Source organism: Aotus nancymaae, unplaced genomic scaffold (genome assembly GCF_030222135.1).
Source record: "Aotus nancymaae isolate 86718 unplaced genomic scaffold, 86718_ANA_hifiasm-v0.15.2.pri h1tg000155l, whole genome shotgun sequence".
In the NCBI taxonomy this organism is placed as follows: domain Eukaryota; kingdom Metazoa; phylum Chordata; class Mammalia; order Primates; family Aotidae; genus Aotus; species Aotus nancymaae.
Window position 1 is genome coordinate 6,826,082 of NW_026988570.1, and position 27,285 is coordinate 6,853,366.

General features: G+C 52.5%; 1 protein-coding gene across 1 annotated transcript in view; it reads left to right on the forward strand.

Annotated features, from left to right (window-relative positions):
* Nucleotides 1-19,340, forward strand: part of SH3RF3 (SH3 domain containing ring finger 3) — a 367,719-nt gene extending 348,379 nt beyond the window's left edge. Inside the window, exons 9-10 of the mRNA XM_012440715.2 lie at nt 5,871-6,202; nt 16,054-19,340. Coding sequence (XP_012296138.2) covers nt 5,871-6,202; nt 16,054-16,222 — 501 coding nt within the window. The 3' untranslated portion in view covers nt 16,223-19,340. The remainder of the gene's footprint in view (nt 1-5,870; nt 6,203-16,053) is intronic.
* Nucleotides 19,341-27,285: the final 7,945 nt, after the last annotated feature.

Genomic DNA, 27,285 nt, shown 5'->3' on the forward strand with positions numbered 1-27,285 from the left:
ACTCAAATACTGCCCTGTCTCCCTCTGATCCTGCCTGCCCCGGGACCCAGTATCAACAGTCGAAGCCCTGTTTATTTCTGTGCTTTCCTGGGACTATCTGCAGGTGCTCCCAGGCCACCGAGGATCCGCTGTGTCTGGACATCTCTACCTAGTGACCACCATCTCCCAGGTCTTAGCTCATAAAAACGCCTATGTGTGCACCGGGTGGAGTTAAAGTGTGTGATTGTGTTCAATACTTTGTTCCCAAAGCTGGTGGGTTTGTAGGTCCCTTCTGGTACTGAAAAGCGTATGTAACGCATCTGCATCTGCAGTTTGGGGTTCTGCAGATTGAGGTTCTCGTGAGCTATTATGGCTAACTGCAAATTGAGTCCATTTCTGCCCACTTCCCATTGTACCTGACCCAGCGTTTGGTGTGTGCCCAACGCATGTAAACAGATGTTAAATATTGCCTGAGACAAAGAGAATGAAGATGGTAAATCTGTCTGAGAAAAGTGGTGGCACAGCCACTGCCCGCTACATGGCTTAATCAAGGAGGCGACTGGATAAATGTCGCCTTACGGGTCACAGGCACAGGTTTACTCCATTTTAATGAAATGACTTTTATCTCTGTTTAATGTTGCTTTTTGCAAATCAAATTGTATTCCCTTTGGCGCCTTACAATTTCAGAGACAATTTTCTATAACTTTTGATTGACCTTTAACTGGCGATGAATCTTAATTTAAGCTTTCAATTGCTCTTGCCAAGTTTTTCTACTAGTGTTCTATTAAACAGTTAAGGCCCCTGGAGAGGCCCCCATCTTAATCATAACAAAAAAAACTCTATTACTTTACCATTTATATAATGTTTTATAGTTTTCCTGTATAGAGTGTAGTATGAATAAATGCCTTCAAATTTCTCCTTTTTAAATATCACATTTTCAGATGATTCTTTAAAGTGGAGTACAACTTGACTTCAGGCTGTGTGTGTAAGTGTGAGTGTGTAAGCACACACACACATGGCTTTTTTTCTGGATATGACTCATAAGCTCTCCATTCTCTAACATGACAGTGTTCCGTGCCTGGGCGGAGGGATGCTTTCACACCTAGCTCTTGAGAGCCGGGGCTGCAGCAGAGCATCATTGCAGGCCTCCAGTCCCTGGCCCTCCATCTCCTATACACCTACCTGCACCTGGCTTCTCACTGTGTGTCTGGGAAGGTGGGGGCTCCCCTCAAGCCAGCCAGACAGCTCAGGCCCACAGAATCAGTGTGTGCGCTCCAGCCAGAAGTCCAGCACCATAGAGCCCTGCTTTCAACCCATGTGTGTTCCTGGCGGGGGCACTGAGTAGGTGTCAGTAACCCTCAGTAACCTTCTTTCATCACCTTCCCAAGCAGTTGGCCCCTTCTGTATGTCTTGACATCACTGTTTGTCATCTGGAAATCACTTACCGAGTTGCACGCCGACCATTGACTTCTAATTGATCACTTCCTGCATTCTGTATCAGAATCATTTTTTAATCCTCATTTCAGACCCACAGAAGCAGAATATTTGGGGGGTGGGGGCCACATTTTACATTTTGTGGAACTCCCAGATTGTGGAACTCCCAGAGTCTTTGTACACAGAGTTGGAGAGCTGGGAGACCCTCGGTGGTTCCACAGGCAGATGGAGGTCTTGAGTAGGAATCTCATTTTATTCATTTGACAAAAATATATTGGGAACTAACTAGGCCCTAGGTATTTCTTAAACTATTTAATATTCAGAGATAAGTAAACATGTTATAGGAACAGCAACATAATCACCAGATATTGGTAAGACGCATTAGGTCTTCAAAAGCGCTCCTATATCTGTCATCTCAGCAGCTCAGCAAGGCAGATGGTACCCTTCCAAAGGTGCAGAGACAAAACGCAGGTGATGGGGACATGGAGCTGGGCCTTCGCCACACCCACAGGATCTGCACACCACAGTGTGGTTGGCGCAGGATGTGATGAAGGAAGGGGAGGAGGAAGCTGGGCCGGCTGAGGGCACTGGGTAGTGGGGAGGGCCTTCCAGAAGAGGGACATCCCAGTGGGGTGACAGGAGCCCATCACTTCTGTGGGGGAAGGACCAGTGCACCTTTCTCAACAGATCTGTCTCCCACCCAGGCCAGGACATTTCAGAGCAAAGGAGGTGTTTTATTCCTAACAGATCAGGCTGTTTGGTTTTCTCCCTGCAAGGCTGAACTGATTGGAGCCTGGCCATCCAGAAGGGTCATTGAAATGGAAAGTGATCCCCCCAGCAGAGGGGAGTGCAAGCCACAGATGGAAACAGCAGAGTGCTAGGGGGAGCATTTGCAGAAGAAAGCAGTCAGGAAAACATAACAGGGATGCCAAATCCACATCCCAATGGGCTCGTGAACGTTGCTCATTTACTCCCAGTCCCAGGAGAAACCCAGCAAATCCATCATTCCTCAACAAAATCTTTCAGCCCAGATCAGCTCTAAATTATATCCTCTAAAACCTCTTATCTGCCCATGATGTTGTCCCCAGAATCAAACCGTGAGCCTTTCCCCGCCACATGCAAATTGTCAGTTGGCTAATTCTTTCCTGCCTCATATGGACAACCACCAGGGAAGTGCCTGGATCATCTACCTCCATATTGCATGGATTCCATGAGCATGACGATTGTTAGTACTGGGAATTCCACAGTGATTGGTAATAACTGATGCTTAAGGAATTAGCAGAATTCTGTCCTGGAAGGAGGACATTTTGGAGACGGTTTTCTAGCCATGACATCAGTATTTTTCCAAGTTAATTAAGTGTTCAGTTTATTTAATCCTGGAAGATTGAGACAGGAAAATTATCCATCACATTTACGCACCTGACCCTTTCCAAAGCAGACAGCTAAGGCTGGGCCTGACTGCAGATACTCTCAGCAGCTGGGTGGCGAGGCAGCAGGGCCGCGGCCTCTCCAGCTCCACCATACCCCACATCGAGGCCCACAGGACCCACGGTGCCCTAGGAGCAAGCATCTGTCCACTGAGTCTCTCTCTACTCAAGGGCCAGAAGGTCTCTCCCCGAGGGGCCCGATAGCCCTCAGCTGGACTCAGTTCATTCAGCAAACAAGTGCTGAATGCCTGTTGTGTTCTCAGCACTGTGCTAGTTGCTGGTGGGAATACTACAGTGAACAAAATAAACACAGTCCCTGCCCTCCCAAGGCTTTGATTCTAGAGGGGAGCTTAGAAGAGGATGAACAGCCACCAGGCCACTTTCAGGGGAAGAAGAGACAGAGGTGGGCAGAGAAAGGCTAATTCCTTTTTCCTTTGGGCAACGCAAGGCCACCCAGGTCTCCTGCCTGTCAGGAGGGGAGGAGCACCCAGCAGCCCCAGAGCCTGCAGAGTGGGCTCTGCCGGGATACCCCAAACAGGCCTGGCTTCTGTCCCTGTATCCTGCCCTGCTGTCCTTGTGACCTAGGGATCCCAGCCTCAGCACTGGTGACATTTGAAGCCAGTTAACCCTGCCAGGGGGATTTCCCTAGCATTGGAGAAAGTTTAGCAACATCCCTGGCATCTGCCCACCAGATGCCAGTGGCACCCCTGAGTTGTGACAGCCCAGATGTCTTCAGACACTGCCACCTGTCCCCTGGGGGCAAGGTCACCCTCTCCCGCCAAGAAGCCCTGCTGTGGGTCCATCCTCCTGGGAAGCTGGTTCCCACCCCAAACACCGCAGTCCTTTCCTTTCTGGACTGTGGAGGGGCTGACTGGCCCAGCTGCTGGGTCCCCTGCCCCCAAGCCTCATGCCCTGCCCGCATCCTGGCCTGAACAAACCTCTTCACTCCCTGACCCCAGGCACTCCACTCAGATCCCAGGGTTCTGCCCCCGACCCCTCACTGTTTCTTCTTTTGCTTTCTAGTTTCTACCCAAGCAGTTCCCAATGTGTGTTCCTGGGAACAATCTCCTTCAAATTGTGCCAGCAACAAGGGTTCTCTGAGAACTAGACTTGGGAAACACTGCACTTTGAGCCCCAGCACGTGGAGGGCTGCAGCGAAATCCATGTCTACCCAATTTGCTCTAGGCTGTTTTCTATTGCCCACAACCTCCAGGGCCTGGCACAATGCACAAGACCTTCAGGAAGTTCTCGGAGGGAGAGTGAGGCAGAGGGGAGATAGGCCATGGGGCTGCAAACCCAGTAGCGGAGTCAAGTGTCTGGATCCCCAGGCTGCATGGCCCATTGCTGGGCTGCCTCTTCCTCCTCGCCCTGAAATTGCCCAGAACTCCCTGATGGACCGTCAGCCTGAAAGCAGAACAGCTGACTTCAAAATGAGTCCAGCCTTGGAGGAAACATATTGAGAAAAGTGGGGGCAAAGGCCAAGACTTGGGCAGTTGGGGTGGGGGCTGGGTTTTCACTCTGAAACCTGTGAGAGGAGATCCACACTCGCCCAGGGCATGCCCTCCTTACATGCCTTTCCCTCTATGTTGTAAAAGCAGCAGTGGCCTGGGGGCACCGGCTCTAAATGCAGTGGGATTAATGAATACAGTGGAACAAATGCTGGTCACCAAGAGTGATGGGGATGGCCACTTTAGACACCTTACCTGGTAGAGACCCTTTAGCAGGCACTAAGCAGTGTCCCATGGGCACAGGCCCCCAGACTCTGGCACTGCTGCAGCAGCAGTCTAGGCATGTGGCCTGGTGGAGCCTGGCTGGGGCTTGAGTGGTTGTGCTCTTAGACACCCAGACCCCAGTGTGGCTCGGGCCTCACGTGAAGTCCCATTAGGAACCGTGTCACCTGTCCTACAAAGTCCACTTAGAAGACCTGGGGAAAGAGAAAGCAGATGACATTGACTGCTGGTTCTTCTACACAGATAATGACATTGCCAGGCTTGGCCAGGGTCCCGTGACAGAGAGGGCTGTGTTGTTGGGGATGGCCCGTCAGCAGCGTCCTCCTCTGAGAATGGCCCTGCCAGCCTGCCCTGGGGCCTTGGGGCCTATTTTGGACTTTTCTGCCAGATTTTGGAAGAGAAAGGAAAACAAGAGTTGGATGAGCTTTCTCTTTCTTTTTTTTTTGTTTGAGATGGAGTCTCACTCTGTCACCCAGGCTGAAGTGCAGTGGTGTGATCTTGGCTCACTGCAACCTCCACCTCCTGGGTTCAAGTGATTCTCCCACCTCGGCCTCCTTGGTAGCTGAGATTACAGGCGCATGCCACCACACTCAGCTAATGTTTGTATTTTTAGTAGAGATGGGGTTCCGCCATGTTGGCCAAGCCGGTCTCGAACCTACCTGACCTCAAGTGATCTGCCCGCCTTGGCCTCCCAAAGTGCTGGGATTACAGGCGTGAGCCACCGCACCCCGCCTGGATGAACTTTCAGTCTTAGCTTTGTTTTCATCCTCTGAGCCACTTTACAAGGTTATCTTTAAAGTTTCCCAATGGAATCGTTCTCCATGGGTCTCTCACCTTTCCACCCATCTTACAACTGAGATGCCATCTGCTGGCCTGTCTTTTCAAGATGTCTATGTAGGCACCAGCCTTGGAGAATAGAAATAATGTCTCTTCAAAGCAAAGAGCAGGTGTGCTTACTGCCTGACTCCAGAGCGGAGGGCCAGCATCCTCACAGTCCAGTAGAGAGGATTCAGTCTCCTGAAGCTCCTGGTACTCTGCTTTAACACAGCCTGGTGTGCCGGTGAACATCACCTGGCCCACACTGCTTTACCTTGTGGGAACTGGGGTTCAGGGAACTGGTGCAAGAAAATGCTGGTACTCTGGCTACTGCTGTTGCTGTGAGTGGCAGTCTTTTGTCTCTGAAAAAAATAAGAAATTAAAAAATAAAGTACCACATAGGAGAATGCACTCCCCAGTCGCTGACAGCAAGGACGCTGGGAAGCATTCATCTGTTTGGTTTCCATCTTGTGTGTCTCCCCAGAAAGAGAAGAAGAGCGGGCTCCTGAAGCTTCTAGCCGGAGCATCCACCAAGAAGAAGTCACGCTCCCCACCATCTGTGTCTCCAACCCACGACCCGCAGGTGGCCATGGACGCCCTGCTCCAGGGCGCAGTGGGCCCCGAAGTGTCCTCACTGTCCAGCCATGGAAGGGCAGGATCCTGTCCCATAGAGAGCGAGATGCAAGGTGCCATGGGGATGGAGCCTCTGCACAGGAAGGCAGGCTCCTTGGATCTGAACTTCGCATCTCCTTCCCGGCAAGCACCTCTGTCCATGGCTGCCATCCGCCCCGAGCCCAAGCCGTTGCCCAGAGAGAGGTAAGTGGAGGGTGGGCTTGCCTGCTCTGTGGCGTGCTGTGGTTTGGCCTCTGAGGTCTGGAGCCACCTTCGGGGAGCAGGGACAATGAGGCCTTGCTGGGATTAGGTTTACCAGACATCCCTCCACACCCAGATCCACATAGTCCTGAGCTTGGGTGGTGGACGCTGTATGAAACGAGTCTGGGAACTGGAGTGTTATTTTCTGTTCTGCATCCATCTGGTTCCTGAGTTTGGGACTGCAAAGGAGCCATCAGGAAATGCATTAGGACTGAGTGGTTCTGACTGCAAATAGTGGGAGACTAGGCAATGAGTGGTCTGTGCCCCCTCAACCCTGAGGGACCCTGGAGCAGGTCCCTAGGCTAAGTCTCCTGTGGGCCTATGTGTCCCGCTTAAGGAGCAGCTCTTCCCACGCAAGCCTCAGCCCACTCAGCATGTTAGAATTATGATGTTACTCAAGACAGCTTCAAGCCTATATATCTTGAATATGATGACTTCAAACGTATATAGTTGGTCAGATTGAACCCTATGAAACTGCTCATATCCATTCGTTTTGATGCTTACTAGCAACTTCACATAGTTCACCCTAGGTTTGTTTACAGATCTGGAAACTGAGTCTGGTTGAAGTGACATGGCCCACTAGGGCTGTGGGCTGCGGGGCTGTGGGGCTGCAGGTGCTTGGGTTTCACCTGGGGCTAGAGGCGCACCTTGCTTGGATCCCCCTTTATAAGTTATCCATCCTAAAAGGCTTCTCAGATAAAGGCTGAAGGCATCTTGGAGAGATACGATGGCTGTCAGCTTAGGACGGAAAGAAGATATGATTCTTGCTAAGTGCCCACGCATTGCAACATTGCTGAAATAATCAAACACAAACAACCTCCCAAGAAAACAGTCCTGGTGTTTCTGCCAGAAACTTTCGTCCCCTTAGCTATCTGGCTGCCTGCAATGCAGGAAGGCAGCCTCTGCCCTGAGCACCGGCTGCCCTCCCAGACACCATTCCCAGTGCCACGTGGGGAATGAAACGGAGCCTATCTAGTTCAGCCTCACAAGTTCTTCTGTGCAGTGTCCAGCTTCATAAGTTCTTCATCAAAGGTCAGATGGTAAATGCGGCAGATGCTGCAGACCTATGGTGTCTGGGGTGACCATTCCCTCTGCCTTCACAGTGGGAGCGCGGCCACGCACTGTATGTAGACGAATGGGCTGGTGTCCCAGTAAACTCCTATTTGTGGACACTGAAATTTAAATTTCATACAGTTTTCTTAGGTCGTGAAATAGTCTTCTGATTTCTTTTTCAACTATTTCAAAATGTAACAACATTCACAGCTCTAAGACTACACAAATTAGCTGCAGCACAGTTTGCCAGCCCTGACAGAGATGATACCTAGTGCCAAGCCTCTGGGGCTAGGCCTGGGGCTCCAGAATTGAAAAGGCGCTCCGCAGGGCCCTCAACTACTAACTTCTGATTACTAGTTGGAACAGAAGTCACATGTACACCTGCTGTTAGAATCACAAGAGCTGAGTGTTCTGCACAGGGTGCAATTCAGAACACTCAGCAGTGGGCACGGATTCCGGCCACGCATGCCCAGGATAGCCAGGCCCTGCCTGCAGTGTTTCCCTCAGCGCTGCATGTGTGCTGTCTCAGTGAACCCTTCCAAAAACCCAGTGAAATATGTGTCCTCGTCTTACAGATAAGGAAACCCAGGTTTTGTAAAAGGCTCGGTAACTAGCCCAAGATCACACAGCCAGTTAGTGGCCAAGCCAGAGATTCAGCTGAGGGCTTTCCGACCTCAGCTGCGCGGTCAGCAGCACCCCCAATGCTGTGTACTCACAGGGCCTATCATCAGCTTGTGGACAGTGTGGGACACATCACAGCCCTGCCAGGGGTCAGCACCAGCATTGGGTCCTGCAGATCCATCAGCACTGCCATGCCAGTCCCAGCCCCTACAGGCACACCCACAGGGAGAAGTGCCTTCCCCTCCACAGGGCCCCAGGCCCTCAGAGAACTGGGTTCACACTGCACACTACACATGGTGCCAACACACACACACCCCACAAACATACACACCCCACATACATCATACACACACCACACAAACACACACACCACACATACATCATACACACCCCACATATATCATTCACACCCCACACAAACACACACACCACACATACATCATACACACCCCACACAAACACACACACCACACATATATCATACACACACCACACAAACACACACACCACACATATATCATACACACACCACACAAACGCACACCACCCATACATCATACACACACACCCCACACACACACACCACACACACACCCCACATACATCATACACACACACCACACATACACCATAAACACACACGCCATACAACCATGCAAACACACCTACACTACACAGACACACCCCACATACATCAGACACATACCACACGCACTGCAAACACACACTCCACATACACTATACAAACACACATACCCCACATATACCATATAAACACACACCCCACACACATCATTGCAAACCTACACCCTTCACACACCATACAAACACATATATACCATACACACTGCAAACACACACCCCATACACACAATACACACACAACACGTACACTGCAAATATACACCCCATATACACCATACACACACAGCATACACACTGCAAACACTCGCCCCGCACACACTGCAAACACACGCTCCACACACGCTGCAAACACACATCATACACACACACTGTACAAACACATCACACACCATACACACACCACACACCACACATACACCATATACATTGTGCAGACAGACTGCACACCATACAAACATGCACTGCACACACCATACCATGTAAACACACATAAAACAGATACATACACTATACACAAATTGCACATCAAGAAAACACATCATACAAACACACAAGCACATTCAGACACACAAAACACACCCACCTTCTCTTTCCTCCTCTCCTCCTCCTCCTCCTCCACTTCTTCCACCTCCCGTCCCCTCCTAAGGAGTTTCCTCCACATCGCCACCTCCCTCCATGGGACCAACACCTGCTGCCTGTGTTTTCTGAATGGAGCCTGACCCTTGTCTGGGGTCACAGAGTTGGTCTGCTGACTCGTGAGGATGACAGACTTTGGGATATTTCAAAGCTGTTCTCATGTCTCCCTAGGCTTCTTCCTCCCCAGACCCCTCAACATTATCTTCAAAGATATGACTTCCAGAATCCTCTATAAAAGGTCTTGAAAGATCCTGTTCTATAAAGTCATGGGCATCTCTGATGAATTAGAAAATTCAGAGACTCACTCCTGTTCTCTGAGTGTTCCATCTCATCAGGGGTTATTGTACCCAGAGACTCTTGACACCCTTCTCGAACCAAGCGCTCTGTAGCACTCGTTAAAGAGAAGCATTTCCAAAACACAGCCTGAAACCAAACTGCCCATGAGCCCCAGAGATGCCCCCTCTCCTCAACATGGTAGCCACGGGCTGCCTGGTATCCTGGGGAGCCCTGGCAGTTCGGAGCTGAGGGCATGACTGGGAAAATGCTGACTCCTCAGGCTGGGACAGCTCCAGAGAGCACTTGGACTTGGGCCCTGCAGGCTTTTGAGAAAAACTTACTTCCAGGCTTACTTTGGAGGAGGAGCAGCTGGGCTGCGGCCTGTGCAGAGGTGAGAATCCCTGTAATGGGGCCAGGACACCAGGCTGCCAAACACTCCTGGAGGGCCTGAGGTGTGCAAGGCCCACCTATGATCATGACAGTGGGAATGCAGGCAGGAGGGCAGCATGGGCTGTCACAGTCAAGGTTTCCACCCTGGACTGCCAAGGAGGGATGGGCAGTGTTGCTGCCTGCATTTCTTGGGTGTCTCCTATGCCCAGACCCCTCCAGGTCTCAACCATTTCTCTCTTGAGACTCTGGAAAGAGAGTCAGGCTCAGCAGCGCTACCCCAGCAGGCCAGTCACACAAGTAGACTTATGAGCCAAGCCCACAAGCCTGGGGTGTAAACCAGAGGGCTGTGCTCAGTTCCTTCCCAGGGAACCTCACCTTTAGGTGTCTGAGCATATTCTTGTCCTGTGGACCATGTGCAGAGGGAGCTGAATTTCCAGAAGTTGCTTGTGGAACTCATAATACAGGTGTGGTCGTGGGAAATGCAGGCAGCGAATGCACATGGCATCAGGTTAGAACTGTCTCATGCCCCAGTTCCCCAGCAGCTACACCAACCCTGGGCTGTTCTGGTGCAGGGCCAGCAAGCTGAGCTCTGGGACCAGCCCCTCCTGCCCTCCGGACACCTGCCTGCTGGCTCTTCTGCACCTTGGCAGTGTCTTGAAGAGGCTTTGAGTAGACAGACACATTGGCCACCTACCAATCTACCAACCATTTCACCCCAAACATCTTTCTTCATTTCATTTTTTTGAGACAAAGTCTCACTCTGTTGCCCAGGCTGGAGTGTGCAGTGGTGCAATCTTGGCTCACTGCAACCTCCACTTCTCAGGTTCAAGCAAATCTCATGCTTCAGCTTCCCAAGTAGCTGGGATTATAGGTGTGCACCAACATGCCTAGCTGATTTTTGTATATTTAGTAGAGACAGGGTTTTGCCATGTTAGCCAGGCTGGCCTCAAACTCATGGCCTCAAGTGATCCGCCCACCTTGGCCTCCCAGAGTGCTGGGATTACAGACGTGAGTCACTGTGCCCGGCCCTCTTTCTCCATTTTTATAGTCTCAGTTTCCACATACATAAAATGGGGATAATAATACCTTCCTGGGTGTAATACTTATAACTCATCTAGATTACCACTTGAAAAAGTATGAGTGCACACTAAACAACACAACAATAATGATATATGCTATGACCTCTGTAATAGTAATGCATGCTGTGACATCTATGATAATAATAGATGATGTTGGTGAGGGCACTGCAGCGTGGCCTGGCCACCCCCACCCCTTTGTCCTGCACGGGCCTCTCCCCAGACGTTTACATCGATAAGGTCATCCTCAGCTCTTGATGGCCTGTGAGTTGTCTGGCTTTGTTAGGATTTAAATGTTTCTTGCTCTGATCCATTATATGTGTGGTGGGCAAAATAGTGGCCCCCAAAGATGTCTATGCCCTAAATCCTAAAAACCCATGACTGTGCTACTGTACATGGCAAAGAGAAAGTGAGGTTGCAGATGGAATTAAGGTTGCTAATCAGCTGACTTTAAAGAGATGACCCGGATTATCCAGGTGGGCCCTGTGTAATCACAAAGGATTCTTATGAGTAGAAGAGAGAGGCAGAGGAGGTCAGAGTGGCATGATGTGAGCACTCCACTTTGAGGATGGAGGAAGAGGCCTCCAGGGAAGGGATGAAGGCAGCTTCTAGCAACTGGAAATGGCAAGGAAACGGCTTCTACCCTAGAGCCTCCAGGAGGAACACCTTGATTTTGGCCCAGTGAGACCGTGCTGGAGTTCTGATGGACAGAACTATGATAAATTTGTGTAGTGTGATACCACTATGTTTATGGTCATTTGTTACAGCCATAGACAACTAATATGTGTGTTGATATTACAGTTTAGTGTCCAGGGTATAGAATATTCTTATCATCCCCAAGTTCCTAGCAGGTCATCACTCTGTTACCAGCACATTCCATGGACTCAGGGGCTCATTCATCCTCCTGTGTTGAAGCAAGTGCTCTGAAAAGGTTACTACATGGAGGGCCGCTTTGCAGTCCCCATTGTCAGGGAGGGAAACAGAGGACCCCCTAGGAAAGCAGGACATCCAAACCTTGCACAGAGTTAATGGTAATAATAGTAAGTGCAGGAATGAGAATTCATTCTGATTCTGCCCATTTGGATTCCCTGAGCCCCGTGTCTAAAAATTAGCTGTGGTTGCCATAACCTTAATTATACTCAGCAGGGCAGAGGAGCAGAGTTGCTCACTGAGTTATGATGCACGATCGTGACCTGGGAGTAGCTGTCATCCTCAGCTGCTCACACGGACACAATGGCCCTCTGTGTCTATAACAGGGAGTATCAATTACTTTCCTGCAGCAGGAAGAACAGCTCAGAGTCTTGGAATGATCTGGACAGAAACGTTAAACACTTGTCTCGTATAAATTCAGCCCACATCCATCTGGGCTCATTAAATCATTGAATTGCTAAGAAGCACCAAATTACATCTTTCTAACAAATTATATTTTTAAAGCTGCTTGTTTGTTTCACATCTGGAAGTTGAGGCAAAAGCCAAAACTTGCAATCAGAGTCTGAGAAATCATCTCGCCCTTTGCCTTCCTTTCTTTCCTTGGAGAAGAGAGAGGAGGAGCAGGTGTTTGGAGGAGGTGGGGGATGGCAGAAGGCCACAGGTAGGATGGCGCTGGTCCTGTGGGCCCTCAGCCTCGGTTTGTGTGCATGCTGTCTGATTTCACAGACCACTGGCTGCATCCTGGCAGCCATCTGTCTTCCTTCAAGAAGGGCCAGCAGGAAGCCCTCATAGAGACACTGGGCTGGGAGGAAGGAGGTTCCTCCACCCGTCCTTCCTTCCCACCTGCACGTCCCTGAGAGCAGCATCTGGTTGGCCTGCAGACAGCCCATGGGAACCAGTCCAACCCTCGCACACCTGCAGACACTCTGAGACACTTAGAGTTGACTGGTCCTCAGGGATAGGACCCAGTGCCTGGCCTCTGCTCCCCTAGGAGTAGGAACGTTGCACCCCCAAGTCAGCCTCAGGAGCCCATTCTCCATGCCGCCTGCTCTTGCTGGTCTGACGCAAGCTGGGCCTGTGTGTCCATGGGCTGTGCACTCTCCAGGGCTGGGTCTTGGTCTCCTGTCTGCAGATCTTTCCTGAGCCCAGCACCAAGTCAAACTGCCCCAAAGCCATGGCTTCTGCACTCCAGGCTCTATGAGCAGGTAGGGTGGAGAAGGGCGAAGGCTTCCGCCCCGAGCGTGCACTCAGCGCCTTGATTCTCAGACACTAGCGTGCAAGCATTCCCTCCCAGAGTTGCTGAAAATCCACATTCCCTAGACCATTCCCCCTAAGTCCTATCAAGTAGGTCCAGGATGGGCCCAGAGAAATGTGAGGGTCCTGAAGTGTATGTGAGCCACACTTGGAGCAGGTGTGCAGTAATCCCAGTGGCACTGGGGCTTGCAGGCTGGTGCAGGAGACAGATGAGTCGGGTAAGCAGGTGAATGACGCACAGTAGAAGGTGGTGAGAGCTGGGGAAGGGCAGGCCAGGCATGGCCACACAGGGCAAGGCATACCAGGCAGAGGGAGCAGCACATGCAGGAGCTCTGAGGTGGGCGCACCTGGGGCCGCCAGGGCTCGGAGGGGCAGGGCTGGAGGAGCAGGAGGGGCACAACATGGAGGGCCTGGGAATGCTGGGGCATTTAGACTGTGGCCTCTTCTCTGAGAGGGATGGAGACTGCTGGAGCCCTCTGAGCCTCTGCTCAAAAGGAGCCTCAGCTATGGGTAAACTGAGTCCAAGCCGAGTGAAAGCAGGAAGCCCAGAGCCACCAGCTTCCAGGACCAGGAGCCACCCATGGGAGAGCGGCACCGAGGCCACCAGGGACGGCGTCCAGAGCCATGGGGGCCGTGTCTCCCAGACAGCCTCGGCGTCCGTGGAGATGGATACCCGGGTGGTCCAGGGCTGGTTATTGAGTGCCTTCGCCCTGCCAGGCCCATCTTGGTGCTGCTCAGCAAAGTGAGTGTCTGAGGAACTGTCAGTCAGGGGTTTTCAGGCAGAGAGAACAGTTGCACCCTGCCTGCCACAAAACCCACCACATGTGGGATCTGGGCTTTGGATGGGAGGCCTAACACCCTGATGTCCCAGGGGCGTCTCCTCTCACCCCTTACAGCACAGTCCTCACCCACACAAGGGCTGGGGTGCAGGGGCCCAGCCAAGCATCGAGTAAGCATGCCCCTGCAGAGTTTCCCCAGGGCAGAGATGCCTAGTTGGTGGGTGTTGGGTGGAGCCCTATCCATCAGACCACAAGCAGTGAAGGCCGAGGGCACAAGGTCCAGCTGGTTGGCCCTCGGCAATGTTTTAGAGGAAGGCTCTCCTGGAGCCAGCACAGCTGCTTTTTAGCCTTCTTCCTCCTCCTCTGCGGCTTGCAGGATGGGTGTGGGATAGCAGAGCAGGGGTGTGTGTGTGTGTGTGTGTGTGTGTGTGTGTGTGTCTTGTCAAACACAACCACAGCCAGACACACTAGTGAAAGTGGTCAGACAGGTTTTAATTGGCAACATAACGAGCATTTGCAATGGGGAATAGGGTCCAGGGTGAGCTGAGCTCAGCTTCAATTGGCACAATTGACTGGGGGTTTCCAAGAGGGAATGAGGGAGCAGGGAGGCAGGAGAGTGAGGGAAGTGAAAAGTTACAGACGGCAGAAGCAGATGGTCTGCGTGAACACATCTGGACATGCTGACATGCTCACTGAAGTCAGGAGACAGTCCCTGTCCTCAGGTGTGGCTGGAACTCACAGCTGATTCTTTTGGCTGCTGTGAGGTTTCTGAGGCAAGCACTTTAAGGGGGTCCGGGGTCAGCCTAGGGATGCTACCTTGAGCTGCTAGAAGCTATGTTAGTGGTGGTTCAAGTAGTTATAAGCAGAGGCCCAGTCAAGAAGAGGGCTCAGAGGAGCCAGGCTAGAGTGTGGTCGAGGAGGGAACTCTTGGTAAGAGCCACAGCTAAGTGCTGTCAGGAGCACCTGCCACAGCCCAGCGAGGCCCTGGGGTGCACTCAGAGCTCCAGCACCTGACACACAGCACACCCCATCCCCCCAGGCCCCTGCAGGCAGAGGCCATGCAGGGAAGGCCCCAGGGAAGGCTTCTGTCTCTGCTTCCACACTAGGGCATATTGGTCTGAAAACAGGGACTCCAAAGAGGCCTCGGAGGCCACAGCGGGCCCAAGTCTTGTGGAAATGAGATGTGAGGAAAATTGGACCTTATTGATGTTGATGATGTGGCCTCAGCCAGTTCCAATGCTAAGGCACTTGGAAAAAAATCTTATGATTTTTGGAGCACATTTAAAAATAAGGACAGGTTGGGCATGGTGGCTTGTGCTCGTAATCCCAGCACTTGAAGAGGCTGAGGCCAGCGGATCACTTGCACTCAGGAGTTCAAGACCAGCCTGGGCAACATAGCAAGACCCTATCTCTACAAAAAAAAAATTAAAAATTGGCTGGGCATGGTGGTGTGTGCGTTGGTCTCAGCTACTTGGGAGGCTGAGGTGGGAGGATCACTTGAACCTCAAGGGTGGTCAAGGGTGCAGTGAGCTAGGATCATACCATGACACTCCAGCCTGGGTAGAAGAGCAAGACCCTGTCTCAAAAAAATAAGGACCATTTACCAAAACAATGTTCCAAATGCCCTTCACACATGACATGGGACCCCAACCTGAGAGGTGGTGGTGCAGGTGAGGGGCTGCGCTTTCCAGAGGAACCAACAGAGGGAAAGGTGGGGACACGAGCCCAGGGTCATGACATTGGGGTGGGGCAAATAGGGACACAGTTTGTCCTGACCATTCCCCACCCCTGCCCCTGGGAGGCCGCAGTCTGGGTGGGTGGGCTTCTATGTGAAATGGGGGATGCTTGGGTGGAGACTCTTCAAGGGGGTGAAACAGTCCAGCTTCTTCATAGATCAGAGTCTAAAAGGACAGCACAGGGAAATGTCTTTTAAAGTATTTTTTATAAAAAAATGAAAAATTTCAAAAGAGTTTTGAAAAAATGAAAAACAAACAAATTGTATAAAGTGGGAAAGTAGCCACACATGAAAATAATTTACAATAATGACAATTTTTAAGGAAAAGAGAAAGCACGACCCGGCAGACGGAGATGGAGACTGTGTGGGCAGGGCTCACCCACGGTGCTCTTTCCCCAGGTACCGCGTGGTGGTCTCCTACCCACCCCAGAGCGAGGCAGAGATCGAGCTGAAGGAAGGCGACATCGTCTTTGTGCACAAGAAGCGCGAGGACGGCTGGTACAAGGGGACCCTGCAGCGGAACGGCCGCACGGGCCTCTTCCCAGGCAGCTTTGTCGAGAGCTTCTGAGGACTGGTGCTCCCTGCACCTGGCTCACAGAGGGGAAGGCCGCCTGGGAAGCCCCACGGCACACAGAGAGGGAGCCATGGCACCCCCAGGGTTCCAGGTCATCTCCAAAGCACCTGGCGGGGGATGCCCTGGCCCAGGGTGGGGGCCAGGGACTGTGGAGGTCGTGCCTTCTCCCAGAACCCCCAACGGAGAGCACACCTGGGATGTTCTTCAAGGAAATACCCACCCCCTCTGTGTAAACTACCAAGAAAGCACCTTGAGGAAGAGAGGCAGGTGCCGGCGCAGGCAGGCCTGAGGCGTGGTTTGCAGCCGCGGCAGTGTTCTCATTTACCACCTAAGCAGAGTCAGAGGCTGCAGGAAGTCTGTGGGCAAGGTGGGTGGCGTTGGGGCCAGGAGCGCTGGAGATCATCTTTCTGGGCTGCCCTGGGCTTCCCGAGGGGCTCAGGTTGCTCCGTCATCATTCTATATACCTCAGTCGCCTGCCACCCGGCCACTTAGCAGGGGTGTTCATGGTCCTGGGGGACCTCCTGTGAGGCCCTGGGGGTCCCTCGCAAGCCACCCCACCATCCCTGTGGGAACCGGAGCAGAATCTGTGGGCTTTGTCTCCTGCCACTAGTATAAGCAACACTTTCTGTTCGCCACCACTGTCCCTTGCATTACTTCTTTCTTACAGCATATTTTTAATGTAAAGCTGTTAGACTTTATATATTTCTAATAAGTCAGACATTGCCTATTTTTCATACATCTGGTGCTGCCTTTTTGTAAAACTAGTAATGACTTAGTTGAGCTTGAAAGAAAAGATGTCTGAGGCGACATCAAAGGGGCAGAATTTTTATATTTCTCATATGGATTTGGCAGCGCTCTGAGAAGCCCCCCTCCTGCACCTCAGTGCTGGCCAGTACTCTGGGGGCTGGGGGGTGGATCCATTTAGGGGGTTGGAGGGAGCTTAGAAGCAGCTGGTTTCTTTAAACTCTTACCAAAACCCTGCGCTCTGTCTAGACGGTGATGATTATTATTCAAGACCTGGAAACATTTCGAGGAAGGGCCACTATAATTGTCCTTTTGTGTGGCGGTAGGAGGAGCACACAGGTCAATCCTAGCTGGGAAGGCAGAATCTTCCCTTTATTGCCTCAGAGAGAACTGCAATTAGCATTCTCAGAAGATGATTTCTGAGTATCAAAATGTGCAGCTTGTACAACAGTTCAGATCACCACCACCATTCTTCTTCTTCTTTAAAAATAAATAACTGCTCCCACTTCAGGCAGTGCAAACCTTCACCTGCTGGAGACCAGAGGTCCAAGGAGATCAGGGGCTTGCGGCACTGCGCAGGCTTGCAGGATTGGGGAGCTGGGTGGGCGAGACAAGAGGAGGTGCAGTGATGCTGGGACCTCCCTGAGTGGGGCTGACAAATATATATTCTTTAGCATCGTGGCTCACTTCCCAGGAAGACTGATGAGGAGCCCTGTCGGGAGACAATTTTGTTCTCAAGATTCACACCTTAGGAACACACTTTTATCACCTGAAAATTTCAATCCATCACCCCTCTCTCCACCTATATTTTTACAAAAACCATTCAGACTTAAATTAAGCTGAATAAAGCCTTTGGTAACATAGGGTGTCACTGGTTTTCAGGGATGTGACCAATTCCAGAAGTACATTCTCTTGCCTGGCATGAAGCCTTTGAAACCCAGGCCACTTATTTTCAGAGTTCCTGTTTTGGGACGTGACTTGGCAACTTGTTACTTTCAGGTGGCTACTGCACTAGGGGGAGATCATGCCTTTCCATCCCTCCAGATGATAATAGATTTAATAGACTTGAGAAATTTGTTGAGAATCAAAGAAAAAGCCTGGCTTAAACACAGGGACTTGTGTGTGCCAGGTTAATGACAACCAAAAGCTATCTACTTACCATATTTGCCAAACTTAGTTGCCCATCATGCACAAAAATCCTGTGCGTGTTTGAATTCACGTTGTCACCACAGAGGTGCACAGATCAACAACCTGAATGACATAGGTGTTCTCCAGGGAAACCAGACTAAGTAAGTCTCCAGATAATTTTTTTAAGTCTTTTTTATAAGGAGCACAGCTACCAAGCAACAGAATAGACTAACCCGGACTTTCTTCCTCTCCCAGGCATGGCCCACACGGTGCTCTTCACCCTTCTGATGGGGGGCAGGGCCACAGCCCACAGCACACAGCATGGTAGAGAACTGGGGCGAGTATGAGTATCTCCACGTCTTTGGAAGATGTCAGCTGGCCCCTTTCAGGGCAGAGTGAGGGGCAGGTGTTGGTGCCACCTTGGGAAGGAAAGCAATTCGTGGGCCTGGCAGAAATGCACAGCCCACGTGCACATCTGAGCATTTTAAACTCGTTCAGACCCTGCAGCCTTCCTGATGATGTAGCTCGCAGACAGGAGCAGGAGCAGAATTAGCCCTTTCTTCAGGCCGTCTTGTCTCAAAGGGCACGTGTTTTGGCGGCTAAGATGAAACCTTACATTGCATCCTGGCCCCATGATATACCTATCTTAGCCATGCAGTGGCCTTGGGCGGCCACAGAGATTTGCTTTGAGGAGCAAGGTAGAGTCCACAGCCATGGCTGAAGTCAGTGGACACCAAGGGGACAGGACAGCAGGCCACCAGGGGCCACTGCCCAGAGGGAGGCAGAGAGGGTGGCGGTCGAGGGTGCTCTCCTGGCATCCTCATGGGGTGATGACGGGCTGGGCACCTCAAAACAAGCTCAGCCGACTGGGAGATCCTTTGTACTTTGCACAATTCACATCCCCCCCTTCCCCCAGTGTTTTTGTTAGACACAAATGTCAGCGTGTGGTTTTGGAAGATTTGTCAGTGATGACGAACCATGATGCCTGTGTTTCCGAGTCTTTAAATAAAAATGAACGTGGAGAAGCCTTGTGTCTGCATGTTGGGAACAGCGGGGTTCAGCAGAGGCTGAGAGGGGCCCGGGTAGGAGCAGCACCCGAAGGCACGGCCCACCTGCCTGCTGACTCATGCACCTGCCCCTCGGTGCTCCCGTATGGGAGACACCGAGTCTGTATCAGGGTAGTGGTAGTCAAGGAGATGGGAGAGTTGTGACAACAGTGACATCAGACGTCTGTACCCAGCACACGCCAGAGACCCAGGAGCTGGGCAGTAACACCCAAACCACAGAGGCCAGCAGTGGGTTGGGTGGGGAGGGTCTCCAGTTGCCCTATGGGGGCTCGTGTGCCTGGAAGGGCAGGGTGGCTTGCTGTAGATGACTCGCCTTCTTTTCTTGTCATTATTCAAGTCCCTCTCAACCAGAAGTGCCTGGTATTGACCTCTGAGACAAGAATTCTCCTGGTCCTACCATTGTCTGTCTGGCCCTTGGGGTGCCTGAGCCACAGCAGCCATTCTCCAGAGCACAGGATGGGGGTGGCAGGGAATCCCACTGGCAGAAGGGCCCAGGAGGCCACTGATCTCCAGAAAGATACATCTGTCTCAAATCAGCCAGGCAGCCTGACATCTGGCAGAGGGCTGGCCCGCCAGCCTGAACCATGCCTGGAGCCGCGTATCTCTTGAAACAGGCTTTCACTGTTCTCTTAGCTGAGACACGTATCTACATACATACACATTTGAGCTGGAAGAACACTTAGGAAAGAGCCATTTTACTCTACTCTAAAAATTCAGTGAACTTGCCAGGCACAGTGGTGCATGCCTGTAGTCGTAGCTACTCTGGAGGCTAAGGCAGGAGGATTGCTTGAGCCTCGGAGTTCAAGTCCAGCCTGGGCAACATAGACAGACCCTTGTATAAGCAAATAAAATAAAATTTTTAAAAAACTAAGTGAACTTGTATGAGATTAAATAATACAGCATGGACAGTCACTGGGGAGGATGGTGCAGGCTGTGCCTCCTTACCATGATAAGGAGGCCTGCCGTATGCTCACTCACCCTCCCAGCAAGGCTGTGCAGAAGCCACTCCTGCCTCCATTTGCTACATGAGCACTCAAGGTTGGAAGAGGTTGAATGAATTGCTCCAGGTCACATAGCTCAGTGGACAGCCATGACTCAAATTCAAGTCTACTTACCCAATGTCAAGTCTACCCTCCCAACTCAAAAGCTGTGTGCCAAACCTGTACCCCTTCATAAAATTGATATGTTAAGCACAAGAGTGTGGGAAGAGGAGAACCAGAGGAAATGTAGGCAGCGCCCATCACAGTCTGTCTGGAGAGGGTGCCTGGCAGGTCATCCCAGCTAGCCTGCTGGGCAGAGGTGTCCTGCCTACAGAAATTATACGGCAACCCCTCAGGGCCTGGTGCCATTTTACATTCAAATCACATACCTCACAGCCTATGTTCTAAATCCATGCTCCTAAGCAAACAAGTAATTTGCCTTTAGCGATTTAGCAACCTCAGGGAGAACAGTGGGAGTCAGGGCACTACCTGAGCAGTAATCTACCACTTGGCCTGTGTAACTGAGATGTTTCTCATTTGCCACCAGTGAACTGGGCCTTCAGTTGATGCCTCAGTCCCTGTGGATTTTGTGATGGGAGTTGATAACTGACACTGACAGGTGGTGTGCCTGAACTGGGGGGCATTGGGTCATCTTTCCTGGGAGAAAGGCTCCAAGGCTGGCCTATGCGGGGAGCTGCAGGGTGAGCTAGGATGGGTGAGTGCCACTAGCCCTCAGCAGAGCTGTGAAGACAACACACAGCCGGCCATGATACAAGACGTCTGTGCTCAGCCGCCACACACACAGCAGTGGGAGAAGAGGAACAGGCCCCAGCAGGCCTTGACAGCTGGGTGGGGTTCATGCCAGTCCTGCAGGCTTGGGGGCTGGAGGTTGCAGGTAGAGACTGGCCAGGAGTGGTCAACTCTGAGCTGTACGTAGGGGAGAATGGCCTGGACAGAACGCGAGCAAGGAGGAAGCTCTAAGTGTCTCTGCCAGTGCTGAGATCCAAAATGCCAAGGCAGACCACAGTGCCCTGCCCACCGCCATGAAGTCTGTGCTGCCCCAAGACTGTAGCTGAGATGTGCCCCACTCCTGAGCTGGCCCCAGCCCTGGCCAGGCCTCACAGACCAGACACCGTCTCAGAATCGGTCGGGTCCTTTCCAGGGCTGAACAGTCTGTCAGAGTTCTCTTCTCCCTTCTGTTTCATGTCACCCTTCCAGGGGGTTCCCTTCACTTCTCAAAGAAGACCACATGTGGCTGACCACAAGGGACACATCTGGGGCTTGTAAGCTGCCAGAGCCTTGCCTCCGGTCCAGCTGCGGCCCCAGTATCTGAGGCTGGCTATGTTTTGCTGACTGTCCTCTCTGGGCTCTCCTCTAGAACCAGAAGCAGTGGTTGTCTTCCCACAGTGGCTCCAGACCTTGTGCTCCAGACCTTGACCCCTCCCTCAGGGAAAATCCTGGGTTCGACCCTATAGCCACACCAGGGTCAACTGGTGTTTAACATGCTAAGGGTTAAATCCCAGACACCCAAGAAAGTGGCAGCAGTATGTTTTTCCAGGGCCCATCATTTGAAAATGCCCAAAACCCAAATGGAATAAGTCAAAAGAGGACTTCTTGACTCAACTGAAAACCCAAGGACAGTCAATCAGATGTGTGCAAATGATGGAGCTGATGTTCCATGAGGATACCTGGCATCTGCTGGGCCTGGGGACATAAGACATCTTGCAATATGTGCACACTGTTCCCTCCAACCAAACAATGCCTGTCCTATTTGGTTTGGGCAGACTTGGGCAAAGCCTGTCCTGTCCTAAATGCCAAAAGTGGGTTCACTAAGAAACACTGGTTTAGATGCGTTTGCTTCAGGCATAGCTGGATCCAGGTGCTCACATGACGTTTGTGGGCATTGCTGGGCTCTGCTGCCCTCCATGTGGCTCTTTCCTCAGCAGGCTCTCCCCACCTTGCAGCACGACAAGGACCAGCAGGTTCGGGGTGCCATCTGACACGTTGCCCATTCTCGCAGAAATAGTCCTGCTCCTTCTCGATGACCCAGCCAAAATCCTGGCGGCAACTCTCACTGGCTCCATTTGGGCCAATGCTGCCCTTCCTGACTCAGCCATTTTGGACAGGAGACAGGTATATGCTGATTGATAGCGCCTGAGGTGTCAACCCTGCCTAAACTGCACGGGTTGGGAGTAGGGATGAGAAGATGCACAGTAGAGCTATTGGCAAAAACAGGAGGAGCTCGTGACTGGGCAGACAAAATCTGCAGACACCCACTCCCCAGGGCCGCTCTCCCAGGACACTGCCCGGAGCCCCACGGCAGTGTGCAAGAGCACGGGTCATCCGAGGGCCACCATACCACACTTAGGAAAATGAGATATAAAAACTAGAACTAAAATAAGTCCCAGAGGAAGTATCAACAGACATGGACATTATTATGAACGTAAAGAAAGAATCTTTATGTGAAAGAAGTCACGTTCTGTAATGTTCTAAAAAAAAAAAGGAACCAGATAAAAGCCTGGAGACAGCCAGGAAGTGTCACATGGGACACCCACCCACTGCACCCCTCGATGGCCCAGCTTCACCCACTCACTTATCAGATCAGTGAGCAGTCACAGATGAATGTAAGTGCTCAGGCAGGGCACCCCAGCCAAGGCATGAAAGGACAGGCACAGCTGCCCACCCTAGCCAGAGTTCACATCTGGAGAGCAAGGCAGGTTGCGTGGGTAGCCGTTGACTCAGCAGTCTGTGCCTGAGGAGCAAGGGCGCTCCAAGCCAGAGACGGGGGGATGCAGCCCTCTCCATGACAGGTCCCAGAGTATTTCCTGCCTGGACGTTCTCGGCAAGAATGCACAACACCAGCACATGGCAAGGCACTCACTACCGGCTTACACATTCCTGCCAGGAAAAATGGAAGGACGTGCCCATCCATCAGGGTCACACAGGACTTGCCAGAGTCTGGGCACCTTCTCTCCGCCCCTTCCCACTCTGCTCATTCATTCAACAGCTACTTCTGCTCTAGGTCCAGCACCAGTGTCACCTAGATGAATCCAGGCAAGAGGACCCACCCAGGTATTCAGGCCTTCCCCGATGTCTGCCTGGTGGGGCCCAGCCACCTGTCAGATCATGCTGTATTTGGTGTTATGGAAACAAGTGTGCAAACCCATGGTGACTGTATTAGTCGCTTGGGGCTGCCATATCAAAATACCATGCACTGGGCAGCTGAAACCACAGAAGTGTATTCTCTCACAGTGCTGGAGGCTGGACGTCCAAGGTCAAAGTTGCAGCAGGATTGGTTTCCTCTGAGGCCTCGCTCCTCAGCATGCGCACGGCTGTCCCCTCACTCTGTCAAGCAGCTGTGGCAGGTCTTCTTGCCCAGATTCATCTCTGTGTGTCTTTATCCAAAGTTCCTCTTCTTTTTAAATTCACACACACAAAAAATTTGTGTGAATTTATGGGACACAAATTTGTTACATGCCATAGTAGTCAAGTCAGGACTTTAAGTGTATCCATCACCTGAATAACATACCTTTTCCCCTTTAAGCAATTTCTCATCGTCCGTCCCCTCCCCTGCTCACTCTTCTTACAAGGACACCAGTCGGGCCAGATTAGTCCCACCCAATGGCCTCATTTTAACTTAATCTCCAAGCAGAGACACATGCTGAGGCACTGGGGGCTGGGACTTCAACATCTGAATTTTCGGGGGATATAATTCAGCCCATAACAGTGCCTGTGCTCATGGAGACCAGGTCATGATGAAGTCAAAAGTTAAATTAATTAAAACTACTAGGCAATAGCTACTAGGCAAATACTCTAGGGCAAAGTACTAAGGGATCACAGGAGACTGTCATCTATTTAGAGGGGTGGGGGCATGGAGGACACCCCCACTTAGAGGGTGTCCCGGTCTTATCTGGACCTCCATCCACACTGTCCTCTCGTGTAGAAATCCACAAGGCTGGGAGAGGGGAAAGAATGGTTGGAGGGAACAGTGTGTGCACATACCCGAGGCTGGGGAGACCTTGGTAGGGTCCAGAAACTGAGGGATCCCAGAGCGGGAGGGGAGGGGAGGGCTGAGGTGAGAATGGCCAGGGGTGGGTCTCTGAGCCTTCCAGGTCAGAAGCAGGAAACAGCGTTTTCAGGGTCCTCAGGGTTTAGACGCAAACTGTATCGGGAGCGCCCTCTGTTGGTGGCACAGGGAATGGCTCGTATGAATGTGGGAAGCTGGCATGGCAAGATGCCAGGCAGAGGGCAAGGCGTCTTTGCCAAGGGGGAGGTGAGGGCATGTGGGGGAACAGACAGCCCCGAGGGTTCCCAATGAGCCGGGTCAATGTGGAGGCCGAGGGAAAGCCTTCCACATGTCCTAGAGGGAAACCCCAAAATAGCTCTTCTCACAGAACCCTGGTGAGATTCGGGGAAGGAGGAGGGATGGTGCAGGGCTCCCAGGAAGCTCCCAGCTGTGGGCACATCACAGCCCACCAGGATCCCATCCAGCAGGCCCGGGGACCCTCTGGGGGCAAGATGCCAGGCTTTGCCCAGCACTACACCAAAGGCCTGACTTCATCCTCACCTTCTGCAGCCCAGATGCTGGTGGGGCCCAGGGCTTCAGTGCACCCACAGCCCCTTCTCAACAAAACCGCCACTCATGTGTGCCATAGGGTGACCCCTCCTCTCCGCCCAGCCTGGGCTGGGGAAGGGCCCCACCTGACCAGGAGCTGGCCTTCTCCAGCTAAGGCCAGGGTGAGCAGAGTGGGTCACATGCTGGGTGGCTGCCACCAAAGCAAGAGAAGTTTTCCTGCAGGGGAAGCACAGAAAGCAAAGGTGGGACGGGGGCCGCAGGCGGGGGAGTGGGTCTTCCCAGGAGCTCCTGGCCTCTTCATGGGCCGTAAAGATGGTAAGTGCATGTTAAGTATAGCCCACACTCCGTGCCCGCCTCGTGTTTAGCACTCTATATCCATTGCCTCATTTTTGTCCTCACATCAGTCTTATGAGGTAGGAATTATGACCATGCAATTTCACAGATGGGGAAACTGAGGCAGGGAGCAGTTAGCCAACTCGCCTCAGGAAGGGACAAAGAGGTGAGGCAGCTGGGATTCAAACACAGGCCACACTGCTAACCCTTCAGCCTGTTCTTGTCCTCAGGAGTCCTAGCTGATGTCAGGGCCATGGACACTTGTCCCTTTCTGACTTGCTGTGACAGTGCTCCCTGAAGCCTGACTCGGAACTGGAGAATGAGGCCCCACAGCCACAAGTTCTCAGCTGTCCTCTGTGGCCTCTGAGGACAGCACCAGGTGGCCCAGTACACCACATGCCCCCACATGGTGGCAACATACTCTGATCGAAAAGAACAAAAAGTTCTCCCCCATCCTTGTGCCTCTGCTCGCGCCTGCAGGCTGACGATTGACGGCCTGAGGAGTGGTATTAAACCAGGCTAGGAGAATCTGCCCACCTGGAGGTGCCTGGACCACATGGCAACCAGCTAAGGCCAATGGCTGCTGTGGCAAGGCTCAGATCACCGGCAGAGGGTGGGGGCCTGCAGGGAGGGTTGGGGAGGGGCACAAGCCCTTGGGTCAGGGGCAGGTTCTAGCCCCGCTTCTGCCTCCAGCTGGCTTTGTGATCTGAAGTGTGACTGAAGACAGGGCTGTCTCATCTACTATTAAGGTCTCTTCTATGGAATTGCCCCACAAGTTCTTGTCCACACCCTCCCTGCATTTTCATGGCTGCTGCCCCACACCCCCAAATAAGGAATGGGGGGTGGCCAGAAAGAAAGGTGAGGTCCTGCATCCCTGGGAGGGCATGCCCAGGAGGCCGAGGTGGGGTGACCTCCATGTGTGCCTCCTGGTGCCTGGAGTGGTGCTGCCCGCAGCAGGTGCCAACGCACACGTGCTACAGAATTGTCCCGAATGGCGTTGCTGCCCAGAGGTCACTGGGACTCCCAGGTGGGAGTCGAGCTGGGCACCAGACCCATCTCCAGGGCACACAGGAGCCCCATCACATATGACAATGAACTTTCTCTACAACTCTGGTGAGGGCTGTGACATCTGCCTCAACACCCAGAATGCCTTTAAGGGGCTTGTCTGCCCTTTTCGGCCTGCTGGAAACTCTCCTCCTGGCTCTGGCCTGGAACCCTGGCCCTCCTCCTGCTGGGCCCCGGCCCCACTGTCCTTTGCCGTGTGCGTGCCTCAGCAACTGACATGTGGGCCCCATGTGCCCCGGTACCTCCGCCAGCCCTCCCTGCCTTGCCTCCCTGCTGCTCCCCGGGTGCTCCCAGCATGTCCTTCCTCCTCCTCCTGACGTCCAGCAAACCACCATATGGTGCAGCTGATTTCACCTCCCACTGTGGCCTCCGCCACCCTCCTGCTCCCTCCTGAGTCAGGTCCACGTGTGCCCAGAGATGGTCCTGTCGGGCATACTTGGCCCAGGCTGCCTGGGATCTGCTCTGTACCGTGCTAGGTACCCAGGGATTTTAACACCACAAGTCCCCCTGCCACCCTCCCTGGTCTACTGCAGCCACCCCCGGTCTCCTGGTCTTCACTGTGTGTCTTTCTGTCTACACTCCAGGTTTTTCTGGGACATTCTTGACTGGAGGCGGCTTGCTGTGCCCTGCGGGAGGCAAGTCATCCACAGAGGCTGAGCAAGAAAGAAGCCAGGCAGGCTGGGCACCCTGGAGAGCCCTTGGGTAGCATCTTTGGCTTTCCCCTCCCAGGTGCTCCTGCCTTTCCCAGGGCCTCCAGCCTGGGTGCCCTGAGACCCACTACCCCTCACCTGACTGACCCTGACCCTTCCCCACCCCATCATGGGCCAGCAGGGGAACAGCCGCCTGCTGTTCATTCACCTCCAGTTCTAGGGGCCCACCATGACTTTGGCCACTGCCATGGCAACCATGTTGCATGTGAGGGGCCTGGCAGCCTGTTTCTGTCCTGAGGTGGCTTCTCAAGCACCCAAGGGAGGGAAGCCTGCAGGAGCCCACACAGCACTTTCCCTGCACATGGCTGAAGGTGCAGGGCCCAAAGGAGCCAGCAGATGGATATGCTGCCCTTCCTGGGGCAGTTCTGAGGCACCCCATGCCATGCTGCCCCAGCTCCTTCCCTGGCACAATGCCCCAACCTTCCACTCCCATGCCCTGGAGTTACTTACCAAA